This window comes from Leptinotarsa decemlineata, unplaced genomic scaffold (assembly GCF_025532065.1).
Source record: "Leptinotarsa decemlineata unplaced genomic scaffold, Ldec_3_MD MMD2_tig00003736_RagTag_RagTag, whole genome shotgun sequence".
Classification (NCBI taxonomy): Eukaryota; Metazoa; Arthropoda; class Insecta; order Coleoptera; family Chrysomelidae; genus Leptinotarsa; species Leptinotarsa decemlineata.
Genome location: NW_027412593.1, coordinates 408296 through 432150, shown reverse-complemented (window position 1 = coordinate 432150; position 23855 = coordinate 408296). Strand labels below are relative to the sequence as shown.

Sequence of the window (23855 nt, the reverse complement as noted above, 5' to 3'; positions counted from 1 at the left end):
ATAAATGTTAATTTCAGAAGTAATGAACTTGCTTCATATGATCAGATGAAGAAATTTGTGATTTATTCTCAGATTTTATAAACGAGCGGTACGGTTTGTGATGTCCCATATAGAGAATTTTCGATTAGAAATCATGATTTTATCCAAAATTGGTATCTAGGGGTCTTTGTGGACCGACATTATAAAAGGGGATATTTTTGATGTTTTTAATGATCATTTTTTTGATCTTATTCTTATAAATACATTTTTTGAAAGTAGGTTTATATCATTTCATTATTTGATGTATCCCAACCAAAAAAAGGTTACAAAAAATTACAACGGTCATTTCTTATTGAATATTGTCTGAATGCAACGCGAGAGCCTCGTGCAAAGAAAATAAAACCAAAACGGAAATCATATTCTTTGTGTGACGTAAGTTAGTTGTTAAGTGAGCAATAACAGATTCAATACCGGTTGCACAAGAATAACAATAATAATTCAGTATACAAACTGAACATTGAGCAGAAAACTTTTTAATCTGTTGATCACAGAATGAATATGACTTATAGCACACATATGAAAAACATATTTTTCATTTCTGAATACACTTTTTTTCATTTACATTAATGATTTTTCGTAATTATAGAATTCGTCAGCATAAATTATTGAAAAAAAAACATAATGTCGGTCCACAAAGGCCTCTAGATAACAATTTTGAATGAAATCACATAATAATATCAAACCTTAATCGTAATTATAAATATTCATGATTTCTAATCGAAAATTATTTATATCGGACCTCACAAACCGTACCGCTTGTTCATCAAATCTGAAAGTAAATCTCAAATTTCTTCATCTGATTATATGAAGCAAAGTACATTACTTTTAAAATTAACATTTATCATTGTTATCAATTACTTCATTTGAAATAATTTAATTTTAATCCAGTAAATCATGCGCTTTATTACAAAGCCATACATGAATAAAAATCTAGTAGGTGGTAGAAAAACTGGCCTCGTTTCCATAATCATTTATAAAAAGCAGATTTCCTGTAGGAACTATTAATATATTTTCACCTGAAATGATTTATTTTATAAATATATAATATCCATCCGATTATCAACTAAACCAACCGCCACTGTTTTACGGTCCAACTTACTTCAAATGTAAACAAACTCTCCATAATCCCTCATTATCCGCCACCCCCCTCACGCTTAAATTGTACAGAAAATGATAGTACGATACCCGCTTCAAAATACATGTATTTTATTGATATAGGCGTGGCAACTCTATGTCTTATTATTACTCTGAGAAAATAACCTATCTTTCAGAGTTCCTTCTGCATTTTCATTTTTGATAAATGAGAAACTGATTTCCAGAATATGGCCGAAAAGAGATTTCCAGTCGTCCTATATGAAGTTGGGGCTCCAGAAAATCAGCTAAGAAGAAATATAAGATGGTCTTTCCCAATTAGGAATCACGTGTTAGGAATCACACGTTAAAAGGTAAGACCTCGTTAATTCTTAGCTCGCACAAGTTTCGACTTCTGAGGGTTGTCGTTCGTAGGGGTGCGACAGCTGGTTAACGGAAAAACAGATTTTTAAACAGAATTATGTCCAAACAGGAAAATTCAGAAGGAACTCAGAAAGATAGGTTATTTATTCATTAGCAAATGTAAAATTGTCAAATGTCATTATTTTACCGCAGTTGGCTACCTTGGAGAACCATATAGATAAGTATATTGTACAAATATTCTGTCAATGCTGTCAAACGTCAAATTATATTTCTTTTACCTAACCCATTGTAGGTACACAAGAATTTAATAGTGAATAAAATTTTGGATATTCAACAAACACTTCAAGAGCAAAGCTTGTTCATCAGGAGTATTACAAATTAACAAGGTAAGAATTACAAGTTCGTGAAAATAAAAGTGCCATTAACAGTTTTTCTACCAAAGATTGTGTATGTATACAGCACAACGCAAGTACATCAGTACATCGATATCGTTATATTTGGAATAAAGTATAATTTCGTGAAAGACTTAGTAGTTTGTGTTGTGAGTCTCGAAGTTATAATCCGAGTTTAAGTCAAATAAGTTAATAGTTTGGAATTGTAATGTCTTTTATGAAGAAGAAAAATGCTATAATTCAGCAGTGCCTTTATGGTATAGGAGCCGACAACAGACCGAAGGTAAGATCGAAGTAACACCGGTCTCAGAACAATTACCTAACACAGAGGTGTGAAATGGTCCAGTATGAATGGTTGAGATGATTTATTTTCAAAAATGTAATACTTTTTCATGTTCTCAGCTCTTATGGACTCTGAAGATTCCAGAGATGCCTCTTCGGGAAGCGAAAGCGGTGATGAAAAAGGTAGGCGAAGTCGGGCTAGCCAGAAATCAAGCGAAAGAGAATCAAATAAATCACGTTCATCAACAAGGTCATCTTCTCCTCCTAGTAGACCACAGTCAGCATCATCAGGAGGTTCTGGAGGAAGCAGGCCTCAATCTCCCAAAGATCGTTCAAGGGCATCCTCAAATGCAAATTCCGACAGAAGTAGATCACGTGACTCTCAATCTCCGGAAAACAAAAGTAGATCCCCGAGACGTTCTTCACAAGAAACGCCTTTCACAAGATCCGAAGGTGTTTCAACAGAGACTAGATTAGCTAAAGTTTCGAGAAGTAGATCACCTGATAACAAATCTCCTAGAGACATATCTCCCAATGACAGACGTAGTGGAAGTAGATCACAGAATGGCAGTCGTTCCACGAGTATGTCACCTAATCCCCCCTCTACTAGGGATATGTCACCAAGTACTTACTCAATCAAGAGTAAGTCACCTGATTCTCGACCAGGTAGCCGATCTCTCGAGTCTCCAGCAATGGCCAAATCATCAGTTCAAAAGAACAGTAAATCAGAAGATATTCATTCACCTAGAAGTAAATCGCCAGATATTCCAAATACTCGAGTATCCGCAAATAGATCTGATAGTTTGTCGAGTTCATCAGATGATGACTCTGCCCAAAATAGTAGACGCAATTCAACTTCACCGAGAACACGTCACAAGTCACGTGAAAGAAGTAATAGTAGACCTTTGTCATCTCAAGCCCCGCAATCCCCTTCGTCACAGAGTTCAAGGAGTAGCTCTCCCAGGAGTCCCCATAGAGGCAATGTGCAGCAACACAAATCTGACAGGGACAACATATCAGTAAAAAGTGACAGTAGCTCAAGTTCACGGAAATCTAGATCTAGCAGAGGGTCAAGGAAATCTACTTCATCTAAAGGTTCGAGAAGAACGAGGAAGAGAAATGATATCTCCTCAGATTCCAGTGATAGCAGTGTTGACTCTTCAAGCAGGAAAAATAAAAATATAGTCAAAGCTTCTGATACTCAACCAGAAGAAATATCAGATGGTGAGTATTTTGAAAATTATGCATATATTCTTTTGTCTGATCGCACTATTGAAATCGCAGAGAAAGTAATACATTTAATGTTTGTTATGATCTGATATGAACCATTTCTCATAGATTTCAGTAGCCTTTACCATAACCTTAACATATTCATGTATTTCTCGATATTTTTCTCTGAAAAACATCAATACCTGGTCTGTCAATTCATTTTCAGAGATGTCTCAAAAAAAAAAATAGTGACCAACATTTTTTGTATCTAAAAGTGGAACATATACGTTAACTTCAAATATCTTTAAAAATTTTCAGGTAGATGTGAATTCTATTGCAATTCTTTGTGTTTTCTGAAAAATATACAAATATTATATCCTTTCTGTATTTTTTCAGCACATTATTGAGAGAAAGTGTTGTTGTTATCAATTATACAAAAATCTGAGTTTTCAAATTATTTGTTTTTATTGTAGTAAGTCATAAAAAACAGAAATAGCATTTGTTAGTTGAAAAAAATGAATTTTTCCTATGACGTTAAAGTTAAAATATTTCTCATATGCTACTACATGTCTAGCTATGTATGAAACTGTGAGTGTAGTGAGCCAACTAAGCTATTTTCTATACATGAGAAGCACTTACAAACTTATATTATATACAGTTGGATTGATGAAAGATTGCACATGCATCATCAATAAAATACGAGACAAAACACATACTCTTATTAACATCCTTTTCTTCTACAAAAATTAGTACTAATATTTCCCCTCTAGGCACTAAGCTAGCTTAGTACCAATAGCAAGTTATTAAAAAATATTGATCGTCGAGAATGAATTACACAAACCCATTCACACCACGTTAGAAATAATGTTATTTTCTTCTCAATTTGAGAAAAATATATTATTTTAATTAATTATTCACACCAGTCTAGACAGAAATTGATGAGAATGACCGATAAATAAGGTTTAAAACTGATCTACTGCATCATATTTATAACAAATGTAACTGAAGGTATTACTAATAAGATTATATTATAAGTCATTATTTTTGGAATATTAATCAATTATTTGTTAGTTATAATTTTGTTATTGTATATTAGGAATGTATCCTATTTACCAAATAAAGTGTTATGTTTATTAATCATTCAATATTGGATATTCTCGATAATCATTCTATAATTCAATCAAATCCAATAATAGGTATTGAAACTGTCATTGAATAAATTTCAATTTCAGGTGACATTGAATCAGACCACGATAAAGATGTTGTTACCACTAGCAGAAGCAATAATGGTCCAAAACCAGAAATAAACATATCTCATGAAGATCTTTCTGACGTTTCTGATTTAGAAGACTCTATGGGAGGACACTCTGATGAGAGAGAGGTGTTCAATGAAGAGAAGACTAATGGTACTCAAAGTAAGGACGAAAAAATTCCGTCTCCTGAAGTCAAAAAGGTAAGACAATAAAAAACATGTTTCATTTTAAGCCCACCCAGCTTCTCTGGGTGGAGCGCATCTGAAACGTCCAATTTTCCATGACCCTGGCACCAATTTAGTTTCGATAATTAAGCAGTACTTGTCATTATCAAGTAGATACCATTTCACTGTCACGAAGTAACTCTATTAAAGATATGGAAATGACAGTGTAATACAAAAAGCAAACACAATAATAAGAACATTTATCAACATTCAATTGTATATACCCATTCTGAATTGAATCTGAATAATCTGCCCAGTTTTATTTTCTCTTCATAAAATGTATTATCTACCTTTATCATTTTGAGAGGTTATATACCCGTGTCTGTGTGTAACAATAAAATAAAGATTCTTACCTGATGGTTAATGGTTTAGTAAGATACTATTCCAGCTCCAATGAAAGAGCTTCAAATCTAAAAATTCTCAACTTTATTTTGTCATTAGGTACCAGAGAAACCTCCAAGATCTGAAGAAGGGGAAGAACAATTAGATTTCGAAGCTGAGGATGGTGAATGCGAGGCTGAACCGACCAAAGGAAAAGACGAAAATGAAGAGCAACTTCCGCAGAATGAAGAAAAAACAAAGACTGATGAAAAACCTGAAGAGAAAGAAAAAGAAGAAAAGGAAGAGCTGGAAGAGGGAGAGGTCACGGATGAGGACGATGTGAGACCAGAAGAAACTGAACCTCGACCAGTTTGTAGATTCTTCTCGAGGGGCCAGTGTACTTGGGGAGCAAGTTGTCGATTCTTACATCCTGGTGTGACGGATAAGGGTGAGTGTCAATTACTTTGCTGTTGATTTTTCATTTAGACTGTTTTCTTATATATAGATCCTTTATTTATTATGTCATTCAAAAGGTATCTATCTTTATAATTGAAATGAATAAAAGATTCAGTCAGTCACATATAGTGATTTCTGAAACTCCTATCATTTTTTTTTTTTGAGAGAGAGAGACAGAGAAATATTCTTATCTAGATAATTTAAAACAAAACATATAACAACTTATAAATTAGTCCTAAAATAGTGAATTAATTAATGAAGGTACATCATATCAGTAACTGCACTATTAGTCTGGGAACGATTCTAACCAAGCTAGGGGAATTAGACATTAATAAAGGTCCTGGTCCGGATGGAATACCAAATATTTTATTGAGAAACTGCTGATTTACACTTGCAAAACCATTATTAGCGCTTTTCTCTTCTTCTCTGAAATTAGGTATATTTCCTCTATACTGGAAATCAAACTTCATAACACCTATTCATAAATATGGTAATAAAGCTAATATACAGAATTGTCGCCCAATAAGTATTATCAGAGCTATACCCAAGTGCTTGAGTCCACAGTATGTGACGAAATCAAAGATTCAGGTAATCAAGTTCTTATAGATGAACAACATGGCTTTACCAAAGGCAGATCAACAACTTCCAACCTACTGTTATTTTCACAGTATGTGTTGAATGCTTTGGAGGAGAAACATCAAGTAGATGTCATTTATACTGACTTTTCCAAAGCATTTGACACAGTGAACCATTCAATTTTATGTGAGAAATTGAAAGCAATTAGATTTTGTGGAAAACTATTAGAATGGCTGATAACCTATATTAGTAACAGATCTCAATATGTGAAAGTCAAGGAATACATATCTCATGAAATTAATGTACCACAAGGAAGCCATCTAGGGCCATTTCTTTTCAACATTTTTATTAATGATATCAGAGTTAACTTAAAATATACTGACATCTTACTTGTTGCAGATGATTTAAAAATGTTGAAGACAATTCAAACACCAGATGATTGCTTAGTATTACAGACAGATTTAAACAGATTTAGTGGATGGTGTTCACAAAATGATATGAATCTCAACGTGAATAAATGTAAATGTATGACGTACTATCGAGTACTTACACCTGTAAACTATGATTACTACATATCGGGAGAACTTTTAACACACGTCGAATTTGTAACTGATTTAGGAGTAGTGATGGATAAAAAACTGGACTTTCACCTACATTATAATTATATTATAAACAAAGCAACAAAAATGCTATTCTTCATTTGTCATACTTCCAAGGACTTCTCTAATATTGAATGTATAGAAATGCTGTATTTCACCCTGGTAAGATCAGTTTTAGATTATTGCAGTTCTATATGGTCACCCACCTATGAAAGTCCTGCACTTAACATTGAACGGGTACAAAACAAATTTCTTAAATTTTTGGCGTTCAAGTTAAAAATAAATGCCCTTGAAGGACCATTCATTACATGATATTTGTAGGGTTGCAGATATAATGCAGAGCTAAGTAGTCGTAGAGTGGAAACTGACTTAAAACTCTTATTCCAATTATTAAATTCTCTTATTAACTGTCCTGCATGGCTAGCACAAATTGGCTTACATGTTCCTTCTAGAAGTACAAGGAATACAGATATATTTGCAATAGATTTTCATTGTTGTAACTACGGTAAACATTCTCCCCTGTCTAGAGTTGCTATTGGTGGTAATAAAGTCGATCTGGACTTCTTTTCATTGAACGAAACAAAATTTAAGTTTGCATTACGCTCACTCAGAAATAAATTATAAATGGTAGTAAATATAAACATAAACATAAACATCCTCAATTATTGAATTTTCCTTATCTTAATCATTCATTTATTTAATTAATATTCCAATTCAGTAAATTTATTTTCTCAATGTTATTTTTTTTTATCAATAAATTAGTTTTACTTTTAGCAAGTGAGTTAGATGTAATTATTAGTTGAATTATTCATATAATTTATTGTGAAATCTTTCAAACTTAATTGGGTGTTACCCGTTAATGAATAAATAAATATCAAATGTTACATCGGACCAGGGGAATTACACTAGCACAAAATGACTCTAGTATTGCAATTGAATTCAATTTATAATGTTTCAATTGAGAAGTCAGCAACACAGTAGTATGGTTACTCACTTAGTAAAGTTTTCAATGCTTTTTTAAAAATTGTTGAGCTTTCAATTTTTCTTATCTCCAGTGGTAGATTATTATATATTTCACAACCATTTCATATAAGAGTGCCTTAAAAAATATTTGAGGTTGCAATAGGTAATCTAATATTTTCTGCCTGCCGAGTACTATAATTCTTTTGGATGGCTTCAAAGCTGTTGATGTATTTTCTTATCAGACATACAGTTTTCAATATCAATAATGCTACTACTGTCAGATTTTTATACTCAATAAAAAATGGTTGACAAGAATCCTAATTTTTTGCTTTACATATGTACCGTATTGCCCGTTTTTGTTGGATGTTGTTATTACTAACCCCCCAGAAGGCAATGCCTTAACTCAGGTGGGATTAGATCAATGAATGACATTTGGCAAATCTTTGTCATATAACAAAAAGAAGGGCGGGCCCAGTATTGAGCCTTGAGGTACGCCAGTCTTTATGTACGTTTTTTTCAGAGAGTATTGTTATTTTTACTATATGGCTTTGACCTGACAGGTAGGAATTACATCATTCAAGGGCAACTCCTCTAATTCTGTAGTGGTGAAGTTTCTGTAACAGTATAGGATATTCACGTTAAGAAGAGAATGATGTCACAAAATGACAAGTTACGGTGTTGCCAACATGTGCACTTTTTTTAACTTTCAAATTTTTTTGTAATGTTGATTTGTTTTATTGCTATAAACCTTACTATTAACTTACTTAGTTGAAATACAAATTTGTTGAGACTATTTCGACAGTGCTCCAGGCATATTGAATATACGCAGGTCTTATCAAAAGAAATGATTAGTTCTGAAAAAAAAAAGAAAGACTAACATTTCTTGTGTTTTTTCGATTCGGCAACGTCTGAAATTTTACTATCAGTTGAGCAACTTACAAAATGAAATTTTACTTGTTTCATTGCTATTAAACGCATTTCATTAGGAATTTAAACGTTGTTATGTTGGACATAGAAAATTACCAAAAATGACGTCATTCTCTTCTTAACGTGAATATCCTATATTTCATGATTCACACAATTAATAATCATTTTTCTTATCGGTAGGCAAATCCATGTATGATTTTGCTGCATTATTGCTTTGAAAAAAAATGTTGTTTCATGAAAAACATTTCCAGGTAACTATACAATGTTCGACTTGATACGGCCTGTGGTACCAGGAGAGTTTCGTGATGAGAGGTTATTTGGTAAAGTGGAACCACCGGTTATTGAATCTCCTTGGGAAAGAGGACTTCGTACTGCCAAAGAAATGTTGAGGAAATCAATGAAGAGGAAGGAACAAGACATAGATTTTGAGGAGAAAAAAATGAACCTCAGTTTGGCGCAGGAAGAATTTGACAAAGAAAATGGATATTACGGACGGGTTACATCACCAGAACCAAGGTACGATTTTTATACTGATTCGTGTTAGAATTGGAGGATACTCAATGAATAATGAAGTTTTCACCAATAAGTACACTTTTAATGAAATTAAAAAATATTTTCTTCCGATTGCACTGATTGATAAACACATGCACATAGTTTGTAATCCCTATTCATAAACATATAATATTTCTTGGGATATTAAAGCCAATACGATACAATTTCATTCTTCTTTACATTATTCGCATTTATTTTTACAGATATGTTCGACACGTGACTACTGAATATCCCGTAGCTAGACCACCTCCTGAAGACTACTTTGGAAGACGACAAGTGGTTTACGAACCGGAATACGCCCCTGCAGCAGTGGCGCCGCCTGTTGCCCCTGTTCGAGAACGAGTGCGATCCTACAGAGAATTGCCTTCGCACAGGATGCCTGACTTTTACAACAACAAATACGAGGAAGAACCCCAACCACACCCCAGCAGCAGCAAACGAAGCAAACCCAAGAGAGAAGTGATTGTACAGAGGGTAGAAGAAAGACCAGGTAAATATTCGTGAAGAATTATAATTTATTTTAAATGCAATTTTTTTGCAATTTGGGTAAATTGTTAAAAAATTCCTCAATTTCTTGATTTTACAAAAGAAAAATATAGGATCTGTTTTGTGGGACTTTTTGAGATGAACAAAATTTGTTCTATGAAAATTTCGTATGGGTTTAACTTTTTGAATTCAAACTGAGATTTTTTCAATTTTAACCAGCATTTCCTGAACTGAAGCAATTCGGCGAAAAATAATGAAGTATTTTGTTCATCTCCCTATGATCAACAAAAAAGTTATATACGTACTTTTGAAATTTTCAGTTTTTACTTCCAGCTTGTCTTCGGTCGCTAAAAATGTTTTGAGTCAACTAATTAAAAACCATGATTTCTCAAATTATTCTCTACCTTAGTTGGGGAAAAATATTGGAATGGTTTTTGGGAGAATGGAATTCCTCTGTTGACATTTTTGTATTTTTTCAGGTTGTGAATTATTTGACTCCCATTGTCTACATTAGTGTGAAGTTAGCCACAGTTTCCTGGCCACACTTTCTGACGTAGGGAAAATTATATGCGGGATAGAGGAGCAAACGCGGGCGGTGTTGTCAGATTTTCTACTTTTTCTGTTTCTGATGATTGAAATTCTTCCAGTGAATAAACTTAACCTACAAAAAGACCATGTTTCTGATACAATACTCAACATAAAGTCTTACAAATCCGTGAGGAGACTATAGATAATCTACGCAAATGATTTCAAATGTCAGAAATTCTCATATTTCTCAAAATGGAAGACATACAAATAATTATATAATATAATTACGGTCGAAACAATGTGTGACCGTAATAGACGAGGAAAAAATCATTTCTCAATACGACCATCAGTAAAGTACCCAAAATATTCCGTGTGCCAAAACTTATTGAGCTCCATGGGGAAGAAAACATATGGAATGTTAGATATACAGAGTCAAATCAATTTGTTTGGCCGTAATAGGCGAGGAAAAAAATAATGTCTGACAAGACTTCAACTAAAGTACCCAAAATATTCCGTGTGCCAAAACTTATTGAGCTCCATGGGGAAGAAAACATATGGAATGTTAGATATACAGAGTCAAATCAATTTGTTTGGCCGTAATAGGCGAAGAAAAAAATAATTTCTCGACAAGACCATCAGTAAAGTAACAGAAATATTTCGAGTGCCAAGAATTTTTGTATCTCGCAAAACTGAAGACATATAGTTGAAATTATATACAGGGTCAAAACAATTTGTTTGGCCGTAATAAGCGAGGAAAAAAATAATTTGTCAACGAGACCACCAGTAAAGTAACAGAAATATTTCGAGTGCCAAGAATTTTTGTATCTCGCAAAACAGAAGACATACAGATGAAATCATATACAGGGTCAAATCAATTTGTTTGGCCGTAATATGCGAGGAAAAAAATAATGTCTAACAAGACTTCAACTAAAGTACCCGAAATATTCCGTGTGCTAAAAATGTTTGAACTACATTGGAAAGAGAACATATGGAATGTTATATATACACAGTCAAATTGATTTGTTTGGCCGTAATAGGCGAGGAAAAAAATAATGTCTGACAAGACTTCAACTAAAGTACCCGAAATATACCGTGTGCCAAAAATTATTGAGCTCCATGGGAAAGGAAACATATGGAATGTTATATATACAGGGTCGAATCAATTTGTTTGGCCGTAATAGGCGAGGAAAAAAATAATGTCTGACAAGACTTCGACTAAAGTACCCGAAATATTCCGTGTGCCAAAAATTATTGAGCTACATTGGAAAGGAAACATAAGGAATGTTTAATATACAGAGTCAAAACAATTTGTTTGGCCGTAATAGGCGAAGAAAAAAATAATTTCTCAACAAGACCATCAGTAAAGTAACAGAAATATTTCGAGTGTCAAGAATTTTTGTATCTCACAAAACAGAAGACATACAGATGAAATCATATACAGGGTCAAATCAATTTGTTTGGCCGTAATAGGCGAGGAAAAAAATAATGTCTGACAAGACTTCGACTAAAGTACCCGAAATATTCCGTGTGCCAAAAATTATTGAGCTACATTGGAAAGGAAACATAAGGAATGTTTAATATACCGAGTCAAAACAATTTGTTTGGCCGTAATAGGCGAAGAAAAAAATAATTTCTCGACAAGACCATCAGTAAAGTAACAGAAATAATTCGAGTGCCAAGAATTTTTGTATTTCGCAAAACTGAAGACAATAAAGTTGAAATTATATACAGGGTCAAAACAATTTGTTTGGCCGTAATAAGCGAGGAAAAAAGTAATTTCTCAACGAGACCACCAGTAAAGTAACAGAAATATTTCGAGTGCCAAGAATTTTTGTATCTCGCAAAACAGAAGACATACAGATGAAATCATATACAGGGTCAAATCAATTTGTTTGGCCGTAATATGCGAGGAAAAAAATAATGTCTGACAAGACTTCAACTAAAGTACCCGAAATATTCCGTGTGCTAAAAATGTTTGAACTACATTGGAAAGAGAACATATGGAATGTTATATATACAGAGTCAAATCGATTTGTTTGGCCGTAATAGGCGGGGAAAAAAATAATGTCTGACAAGACTTCAACTAAAGTACCCGAAATATTCCGTGTGCCAAAAATTATTGAGCTCTATGGGGAAGAAAACATATGGAATGTTATATATACAGAGTCAAATCAATTTGTTTGGCCGTAATAGGCGAGGAAAAAAATAATGTCTGACAAGACTTCAACTAAAGTACCCGAAATATTCCGTGTGCCAAAAATTATTGAGCTCCATGGGAAAGGAAACATATGGAATGTCATATATACAGAGTCAAATCAATTTGTTTGGCCGTAATAGGTCAGGAAAAAAATAATGTCTGACAAGACTTCAACTAAACTACCCGAAATATTCCGTGTGCCTTAAATTTTTGAGCTACATTGGAAAGAAAACATATGGAATGTTATATATACAGAGTCAAATCAATTTGTTTGGCCGTAATAGGCGAGGAAAAAAATAATGTCTGACAAGACTTCAACTGAAGTACCCGAAATATTCCGTGTGCGAAACATTTTTTAGCTACATGGGAAAGGAAACATATGGAATGTTATATATACAGGGTCAAATCAATTTGTTTGGCCGTAATAGGCGAGGAAAAAAATAATGTCTGACAAGACTTCAACTAAAGTACCCGAAATATTCCGTGTGCCAAAACTTATTGAGCTCCATGGGGAAGAAAACATATGGAATGTTAGATATACAGAGTCAAATCAATTTGTTTGGTCGTAATAGGTGAGGAAAAAAATAATTTCTAAACGTGACTTCAACTAAAGTACCCGAAATATTCCGTGTGCCAAAAATGTTTGCGATACATTGGAAAGAAAAAATATGGAATGTTATATATACAGAGTCAAATCAATTTGTTTGGCCGTAATAGGCGAGGAAAAAAATAATGTCTGACAAGACTTCAACTAAAGTACCCGAAATATTCCGTGTGCCAAAAATGTTTGCGATACATTGGAAAGAAAAAATATGGAATGTTATATATACAGAGTCAAGTCAATTTGTTTGGCCGTAATAGGTCAGGAAAAAAATAATTTCTGACAAGACTTCAACTAAACTACCCGAAATATTCCGTGTGCCAAAAATTATTGAGCTCCATGGGGAAGAAAACATATGGAAAGTTATATATACGGAGTCAAATCAATTTGTTTGGCCGTAATAGGCGAGGAAAAAAATAATGTCTGACCAGACTTCAACTAAAGTACCCAAAATATTCCGTGTGCCAAAACTTATTGAGCTCCATGGGGAAGAAAACATATGGAATGTTAGATATACAGAGTCAAATCAATTTGTTTGGTCGTAATAGGTGAGGAAAAAAATAATTTCTAAACGTGACTTCAACTAAAGTACCCGAAATATTCCGTGTGCCAAAAATGTTTGCGATACATTGGAAAGAAAAAATATGGAATGTTATATATACAGAGTCAAATCAATTTGTTTGGCCGTAATAGGCGAGGAAAAAAATAATGTCTGACAAGACTTCAACTAAAGTACCCGAAATATTCCGTGTGCCAAAAATGTTTGCGATACATTGGAAAGAAAAAATATGGAATGTTATATATACAGAGTCAAGTCAATTTGTTTGGCCGTAATAGGCGAGGAAAAAAATAATGTCTGACAAGACTTCAACTAAAGTACCCGAAATATTCCGTGTGCCAAAAATTATTGAGCTCCATGGGGAAGAAAACATATGGAAAGTTATATATACGGAGTCAAATCAATTTGTTTGGCCGTAATAGGCGAGGAAAAAAATAATGTCTGACCAGACTTCAACTAAAGTACCCAAAATATTCCGTGTGCCAAAACTTATTGAGCTCCATGGGGAAGAAAACATATGGAATGTTAGATATACAGAGTCAAATCAATTTGTTTGGTCGTAATAGGTGAGGAAAAAAATAATTTCTAAACGTGACTTCAACTAAAGTACCCGAAATATTCCGTGTGCCAAAAATGTTTGCGATACATTGGAAAGAAAAAATATGGAATGTTATATATACAGAGTCAAATCAATTTGTTTGGCCGTAATAGGTCAGGAAAAAAATAATTTCTGACAAGACTTCAACTAAACTACCCGAAATATTCCGTGTGCCATAAATTTTTGAGCTACATTGGAAAGAAAACATATGGAATGTTATTTATACAGAGTCAAATCAATTTGTTTGGCCGTAATAGGCGAGGAAAAAAATAATGTCTGACAAGACTTCAACTAAAGTACCCGAAATATTCCGTGTGCCAAAAATGTTTGCGATACATTGGAAAGAAAAAATATGGAATGTTATATATACAGAGTCAAGTCAATTTGTTTGGCCGTAATAGGTCAGGAAAAAAATAATTTCTGACAAGACTTCAACTAAACTACCCGAAATATTCCGTGTGCCATAAATTTTTGAGCTACATTGGAAAGAAAACATATGGAATGTTATTTATACAGAGTCAAATCAATTTGTTTGGCCGTAATAGGCGAGGAAAAAAATAATGTCTGACAAGACTTCAACTAAAGTACCCGAAATATTCCGTGTGCCAAAAATTATTGAGCTCCATGGGGAAGAAAACATATGGAATGTTATATATACAGAGTCAAATCAATTTGTTTGGCCGTAATAGGCGAGGAAAAAAATAATGTCTGACAAGACTTCAACTGAAGTACCCGAAATATTCCGTGTGCGAAACATTTTTTAGCTACATGGGAAAGGAAACTTATGGAATGTTATATATACGGGGTCAAATCAATTTGTTTGGCCGTAATAGGCGAGGAAAAAAATAATGTCTGACAAGTCTTCAACTAAAGTACCCGAAATATTCCGTGTGCCAAAAATTATTGAGCTCTATGGGAAAGAAAACATATTGAATGTTATATATACAGAGTCAAATCAATTTGTTTGGCCGTAATAGGCGAGGTAAAAAATAATTTCTAAACAAGACCATCAGTAAAGTAACAGAAATATTTCGAGTGCCAAGAATATTTGTATTTCGCAAAACTGAAGACATATAATTGAAATTATATACAGGGTCAAAACAATTTGTTTGGCCGTAATAAGCGAGGAAAAAAATAATGTCTGACAAGACTTCAACTAAACTACCCGAAATATTCCGTGTGCCAAAAATTATTGAGCTACATTGGAAAGGAAGCATAAGGAATGTTATATATACAGAGTCAAATCAATTTGTTTGGCCGTAATAGGCGAGGAAAAAAATAATGTCTGATAAGACGTTCCTTATGTTTCCTTTCCAATGTAGCTCAAAAATTTTTGGCACGCCGAATGTTTCGGGTAGTTTAGTTGAAGTCTTGTTTAGAAATTATTTTTTTTCTCGCCTATTACGGCCAAACAAATTGTTTTGATCCTGTATATAATTTCAACTATATGTCTTCAGTTTTGCGAAATACAAAAATTCTTGGCACTCGAAATATTTCTGTTACTTTGCTGATGGTCTTGTTTAGAAATGATATGTTTCCTCGCCTATTACGGCCAAACAAATTGTTTTGACTCTGTATATGTAACATTCCACATGTTTCCTTTACAATGTAGCTCAAAAATTTTTGGCACACAGAATATTTGGGGTACTTTAGTTGAAGTCTTGTCAGACATTATTTTTTTCCTCGCCTACTACGGCCAAACAAATCGTTTTAACCCTGTATATGATTTCAACTATATGTCATCAGTTTTGCGAAATACAAAAATTTTTGGCACTCGAAATATTTCTGTTACTTTACTGATGGTCTTATTGAGAAATAATTTTTTCCTCATCTATTACGGTCACACATTGTTTCGACCGTAATTATATTATATAATTATTTGTATGTCTTCCTTTTTGATAAATATGAGAATTTCTGACATTTGAAATCATTTGCGTAGATTATCTATAGTCTCCTCACGGATTTGTAAGACTTTATGTTGAGTATTGTATCAGAAACATGGTCTTCTTGTAGGTTAAGTTTATTCACTGGAAGAATTTCAATCATCAGAAACAGAAAAAGTAGAAAATCTGACAACACCGCCCGCGTTTGCTCCTCTATCCCGCATATAACATTCCATATGTTTTCTTCCCCATGGAGCTCAATAATTTTTGGCACACGTAATATTTTGGGTACTTTAGTTGAAGTCTGGTCAGACATTATTTTTTTCCTCGCCTATTACGGCCAAACAAATTGATTTGACTCTGTATATATAACATTCCATATGTTTCCTTCCCCATGGAGCTCAATAATTTTTGGCACACGGAATATTTCGGGTACTTCAGTTGAAGTCTTGTCAGACATTATTTTTTTCCTCGCCTATTACGGCCAAACAAATTGATTTGACTCTGTATATATAACATTCCATATGTTTTTTTTCCAATGTAGCTCAAAAATTTATGGCACACGGAATATTTCGGGTAGTTTAGTTGAAGTCTTGTCAGACATTATTTTTTTCCTGACCTACTACGGCCAAACAAATCGTTTTAACCCTGTATATAATTTCAACTATATGTCATCAGTTTTGCGAAATACAAAAATTTTTGGCACTCGAAATATTTCTGTTACTTTACTGATGGTTTTATTGAGAAATAATTTTTTCCTCGTCTATTACGGTCACACATTATTTCGACCGTAATTATATTATATAATTATTTGTATGTCTTCCTTTTTGAGAAATATGAGAATTTCTGACATTTGAAATCATTTGCGTAGATTATCTATAGTCTTCTCACGGATTTGTAAGACTTTATGTTGAGTATCGTATCAGAAACATGGTCTTCTTATAGGTTAAGTTTATTCACTGGAAGAATTTCAATCATCAGAAACAGAAAAAGTAGAAAATCCGACAACACCGCCCGCGTTTGCTCCTCTATCCCGCATATAATTTTCCCTACGTCAGAAAGTGTGGCCAGGAAACTGTGGCTAACTTCACACTAATATTGTCTACTATATAAAATGATTTGAAATCCCTGAAACAACTAAAAAAGAAGAATTAAAAATGAATAGCTGAAAATAATAATTATATTAAGCAAAATAAACCTGAAATGAAATAATAGTGAAATAAAATACATGTAAAAATAGAACAATTGAAGAAAAATAATTGAAAATAAAGAAATTAAAAAAGAAAAGAAAAATAAAAAGTTGAGAGATTCCAAGTCATGTTAGTTCACGATGTTTCGTTAGTATCTACAATCATCTTTGGGTGATGACTGGACTGATTCCTCCGAGAGACGACTATTTATAAGTCGTTCGAGTACTTTCACTCATCCCCGCTTTCCATTTTCGGCTTTACTGGTTTTGTGGGAGATGACCGTTTTGGCGGGAGTTGGCCATTTTTTGCTTGATGATGGGTTTCCATATGTTGCGTATTTCTACGCTGGCTTAGCTGAATACGTTGTTGGACAACATGTATGCGGCTTCCTTGAATTTTCTCCTAAACCAATGTTCCTCTCTGTGCAAGATCTCAGCTTGAGACCACTCGATGTTGTGTTGATGGGTCGAAACATGGTCTGCTATTCCTGATTTGCTGGTTTCCCCTCGCTGTGTGTGTTTCTTGTGCTCGGCAATGCGAACATTCAATGGCCTCTTAGTTTCACCAATATATGAAACATTGTCAATCACCTTCAAACAAACGTCTCAGAAAATATCTGTCTGTTTAAAATCTGTTTTTCCGTTAATCAGCTGTCGCCACCATACGAACGACAACTCTCAGAAGTTGAGAAACTTGTGCGAGCTAAGGAAGAACGAGGTCTTACCTTTTAACGTGTGATTCCTAACACGGATGTATTTATTCATCAATTTCGACCCCTTCAAAGTAATCCCCCTCGGATATAATACAATTGTGCCAGCATTTTTTCCAATCCCTCAAGCAGTCCTGATATGCACTTTTTGGTATGAGCTTGAGCTGTCTCAGCGATTTGGTTTTTATCTTCTCATTCGTCTCAAAACGCCGTCCATTCATGGGTCTCTTCAATCTTGGGAACAGGAAAAAGTCGCAGGGGGCCAAATCTGATGGATACGGTGACTGAGGCATCATAACGGTGTTGTTTTTTGCCAAAAAATAATGAGCAAGTAATGACGAGTGAGCAGGTGCATTATTATTAATGCAAAAGCCATGAATTGTTTTTCCACAATATCGCCCCTTTGTGCAAGGGGCGCGTAACTTCAAGATAATACTCCTTATTGACCTTACGACCATGTAACATTGAGAAAAACCTTGACATTTGATGGATCTTAGCGTTTTTTTTGTCTTGGCTCTCCTGCCTTGATTGGACTTTGATTTCGATGTCATAACCATATAACCATGATTGGTCACCAGTTTCAAGTAAATCTGGATCAGCGTTGATGTTATTCAACAATTCCTGAGCGATGCTCACGCGACGGTTTTCCATTAAAATTTTCTTCACTTTCCCAACATTTTCATTGGTTGTTGTGCTCGGACGTCCAGGGCAAGCGTCGTTATTCACATCTTCTTGGCTTTCTGTGACAAGCTTGTACCATTTGTGAAAATTGTTTCGACTCAAAAGTACAATCACTGTATGTCACTGTCAAGATTTCAAGTGTTTTTGAGCTCTTAATTCCCTGATCCATTTTTTCCATAGCAGAAAATTGCTAAACAGCTGAAACTATGAACATACCTTGAAGACAAGGGGACCAATATAAAGAATCGCTAATGAAATGTATGAAGCTTGAACATTCACCTTATTTTTTAAAAAGACCTAAATATAGAAAGACTATCCTGGTGAATATACGTTTTCTTTTGACAAAATCATTGAATTATTATATTTAATATATATTTGGCCAGCAATTTTTCTTTAAATGTGATTATGGACTTGTTTTGTTATTTACAATAGGTAGAGGAGATGAATGGTCAGATCCGTGGATGAGATCCAAATCACCAGCAGGACGAAGGAAAGATTCCGGAAGAAAAAGGTCATACAGTTCAGGATCATCTTATTCATCCAGCAGGTACTTTTATTTTTGATGAAATGAATTTAGTAGCAGAGTAATTTTTTGACAATTATATGGTATGGTTTACTTACTCGGGCTTATCCTTTAAGGACAGAGTCTAGCAATACATCGTGGTTCAGACTAGCACTAGAAAAGTTCGTTCCCCGACAGTCGTGCCTTGCCTTATACTTTTTATGGCCCATCCTGTATATTTGCTCATGCATATTTTTTGGCAGCGTATTTCAAACTTGTGTTTTACTTAAATTGAGAAAATTGACATTCAAAAAACACTTTAATATGAGATTTCCATTTGACAGTTTACAAAACCGTGACACGTGTTTTGATATAAAATATCATCTTCAGGCGACACAATACCCCTGAAGTATTGTGACGCCTGAAGATATTTTTGTATAGGGAAACACGTGATTATTTGAAGGATTGCAAATCTATGAAAAATTGTTGTGTGTAAATAAAAAGTTGAGCGCAAACTACAAATTTGTTTTATATTTTATAGTTTATATTATCGATAAAGTTCATTGGTAATTAATACTATTTCAGTACTTCTCGTAGTTCCTCTGCCTCCAGCCGAAGTTCGTACAGATCCAGGTCTCCATCGAGGCACCGTAGGCGTGGGTCACGATCCAGAAGAAGCAGGCAAGTCTCACCATCCGTGATAGTTTCCGAAAGGAAGGCTGCCAACGAACGTGCTGCGCTCATGAACCCACCAGCGCCTAAGAGGAGAGCTCCATCTCCAGGTGAGGATACTCAACAATATTTTATTTTTGCTTGAATATAGTCTTTGGTATTTGCTATTGATTGAAGGAGTAAAAAAGCAGAGAAAATATAAAATACACAGATTATCTGTTAGAAATGTAAAGCCAATTTGAGAACTATAACCCAGTTACAGGAAAAAATAAAAAGTGAATGAAATATACTAAAAAGTAAGATAAAAGTTGGGTGCTAATGCTGTTTCATTTAGTAAGCCTTTAAATATGTCAATAATAATAATATGCTTTATTGCCCAAAGAACCTCAGGTCTTGACAAAGCTGCAAGTTTTCTTCAGTCACAACTAAACATATATAGAATACAAATTCCATCAAAATAGCTTAAATACAGAGTGAAGATATATCCGTACAAATATTGACATGCTACGTCACAGACTGGTTTTTAAATAAAAATTCCAAAGACTGTAAAATTTAAAGTAGTTCAAGCAAGGGTTTGCAGGAGTCTTCACTTTTGGCATTGCACATGAATCTTATAGCTCTTTTTTGTATGATGAAACCAGTTTGCAATTGAATTTCGCAACATACTTCCGAGAAGGGAATTCCATAACATAAATGAGAATCGTTAAGTCAGAAATAAGCCGATTTATCCCCAAAAAAAACACGTTCCTTATAAGTTATACTCACTGCAAAACATCCTGAGGGTTACAATGTGAATTAAATTTTATGGTCAATTATTACCCGCAAAAATTTTGAACTAGGCCTGTTTTCAATGTGTCAATAAAGCAGCGTTAAGAAACTTACAATCATAAAATTTCAATGACTAGTATGATAGATATGAATAAGGCAAGTTGGAAAAATTCACAAGCACTTTCTAAGAAAAGGATTTGAAAAATTAATTATCAAATGGGTTCAATATTATTTTTTTGTTGATTTTTTCTTCGTTATTTATTTTCTCTTTCAAATGTTGTATTGTATATCTTTCATTGCGTCACTCATTTTTTTAGCACAGTGTTTTCTTTTCACAAGTCTCTTTTAATTTCTTCAAGAAGTATCAGTATCTTTTTATTTTCAATTTTTATTTAAACATATTTTTCATTAACATATTATCATTAACAATATTTGTTGAATTTTCCAATATTTCATTGCTGTTATTGGTTTCCAGCATTTCTGTAATCCTACAACTTTTACAAATCCATCTGTCTCTATTTTTTTTTTCTATTCTTTTGCATAGAAATTGAATTTCTTACAATTGATATTCATTTTTCACATTAACTTTGAAAGGAATTTGTTTTTGTACTGTACTTCCATTTACTTATATTCTTGCAGATCATCCAATAATGTTATTACACTTCCAATAATTTACCTTGTCGATTTTACAGCTTAATTGTTTTCATCAACTAATTATTATTAATTGTGACGAGAAAAAATATCGGGGTAGTCAATGTGCCTATATAATAATAATTACCAGATATACAATGGGGAATGTTCCTCAATTTGGGTTATTACAGCAAATGCAAGTTTGAACAAAATAAAGTTGAGTTTAATTCATGAGTTTTTCAAATTCACTTCAAAAAGTATTCAAATTGATGTTTCAAATGTTAGGTTTTAATTTTTAAAGAGATTTGTTTCTAATTCACATATTGGCAACAGCACGTATATCAAGTTGAAATAATTTATACGTACCTAGATATTCTACTTTTTAAAGGAAAATTATCTTTATAAATAAACAATTGGACAAAATATAAATTATAGTTTAATACCACCTCCACAAGCCACATAAACAACAGTTGTTTTGTTATTTATTTATATAGAGGAAGGTAGGTTAGGTGCACAAAATGTAATATGTCACAGAATGTCTTGGAACTTGGAACTTGAGTAAACAGAACAGCACGCCTTGAAATATGTCATCTTTGTTTATCTCATACACGTAACAGATTATTGGTCCTTTATTAGCTATAGGCGATGTTGCCAAATGGTGAAATAGAAACGAATCCCTTTAAATGTTGAATGCATTATTTCATTCCTCTTTTTTAAGTATTTAAATAATTTTTTAAAGAAAACAGTTGAAATGTTAAGTTTAAAATGCGTTGTTTTAGAGCTCTTTTATGAAAACTACTTGATTTTTGTCAGGAGGAACATTCCTCATTGTCCTATTATCCTTGAGAAATGACAAGGATACTATAAACCTAACTTGATTATAGTCATATTTTTCCATTACTTGATATAATTGATTGGTTGCATGTTTTAAAAATTTATTTCGAATAGGACTCCAGAATGATATCCTAAATTCCACAATGCATTCAACCAGGGAACAATAAGAAACTCTTGTAGCGAACAATAAGAAAATCTTTAATGATGAGAGGTTGCGTCTCAGGATACTGTTTTTAAATTCGTACTACCAAGTGAAAAAATTGTAATTGCATGCACTTCTATTAATGGTTTTATTAGATTCCTTCCTTTCAGGTATGATGAGAGTATCTGGAGCAGCCAATCCTCCTGCTCCTTCCAGAGAAGATCAGTTCGGAAGAACCAGAAGCAAGCTAGCAGTAGCTGCTGCTCTAGCTAGAGTAAAAGGCCGCAGATCATCGAAATCATCTTCGGGTAGTTCAGGTTCAAGTTCAAGTGATTCAGACTCATCAGATTCGAGCAGTTCCAGCAGCAGAGACGGCAGTCCACCTGTAAGAAGGCCTGCAGGTAAATAACAATTGTTCATTGTGAAAGATAGAATATTTCAATTTTTATATTTTTCAGCGGTAGAATTGGTAAAAGCAATGGACGCACTCAAAGGTGGAGCTTTGGAGAAAAAACAGATCAAGCTAAATCTTAAAAATCCAGTTGGTGCCAAGAAGCCTGAACTTGCAGAGTTTAGCCGAAAGGTTGATTCTGTGCAAGGCAAGAAAAGGCAAGCAAGTTCTCCGCCTCCCGGTGATCCGAAATCTAAAAAGGCCACTTCAAGGAGGGAGGAATTATTGAAGCAGTTGAAAGCAGTGGAGGATGCAATTGCCAAGAAAAGATCCAAAGTATAGGATTAGAATAGAATAGATGCAGGTTTTCCCACAATGTTTATTGATGTTATTTCAGTATATCAGAAGTACACTAATTCGGACATTTTTCATGTAAATATAATTAACCGATAATAGGAGACATTAATTTAAGTATTACGAACTTTTCTATATATGTTTAATGTACTGTTTCTTTGAAGTCAACATAAACTTTCTTGGAGTACTTTGAATTTTTTATTTTTCATATGTGATGGAATCCATACTTGAAGAAAATCCATAAGTAATCAAGAAATACTGTATCATGAGATTTTCACTAAACAGTTTAATGGGTATTTCTTTTAAATGAATGGCATTTTCAATCAGTCATTTCAACTCGAAATACAAGTTCTGGCGCTTTTTAAAAGTAATTTTTTTTGTCATTTGAGAAAGAGTATTCTGTGCCCTTATGGTAGATTGGAACACGGTTTCTTGATAACTGATGATTTGATGTGGGAACAGTGACAATCACACTTCAAAAGGTAAGACCTCGTTAATCCTTAGCTCGCACAAGTTTCGACTTCTGAGGGTTGTCGTTCGTAGGATTGTGACAGCTGGTTAACGGAAAAACAGATTTTAAACAGAATTGACACTTTTGGCAGACGACGAGTTTTGATTTGGAATATTTGAACTAGTGATGGTCATAACATACTTCAGTCACATTCTGAACCAAATAGTTTTTTGATTAGAGAGTAAAAGTTATATTTAAATAATTGGAAAATGTATAGTCATAGAATATGGTTTCCACTTTTCACATCGAAAATATTTAAGCAACAGACTTATTGACAACCATCCCGTTTCAAAAGTAGTGGTTAGAAATCGGTTGTTTTTGAAACTTTTCTCAAAATATGACATGACATTTTCATACCGTCAAATAGGGCT

At 33.7% G+C, this 23855-nt stretch overlaps 1 protein-coding gene across 3 annotated transcripts; it reads left to right on the top strand.

Annotated features, from left to right (window-relative positions):
* Positions 1–1724: 1724 nt before the first annotated feature.
* On the top strand, positions 1725–23160 carry LOC111513293 (uncharacterized). Of its 3 annotated transcripts, none has more exons than XM_023169489.2 (10): positions 1725–1880; positions 2289–3392; positions 4610–4830; positions 5296–5623; positions 8948–9212; positions 9452–9738; positions 19113–19227; positions 19780–19964; positions 22384–22629; positions 22687–23160. In XM_023169489.2, the coding sequence occupies exons 2-10, from the start codon at positions 2294–2296 to the stop codon at positions 22959–22961; spliced, it is 3021 nt and encodes a 1006-aa protein (XP_023025257.2). In that variant the 5' UTR covers positions 1725–1880; positions 2289–2293; the 3' UTR covers positions 22962–23160. The 3 variants fall into 3 exon arrangements, with proteins under 3 accessions (XP_023025257.2, XP_023025258.2, XP_023025256.2); XM_023169490.2 differs by having other exon boundaries at positions 19768–19964; positions 22399–22629; XM_023169488.2 differs by having other exon boundaries at positions 19768–19964.
* The last annotated feature ends 695 nt before the right edge of the window (positions 23161–23855 follow it).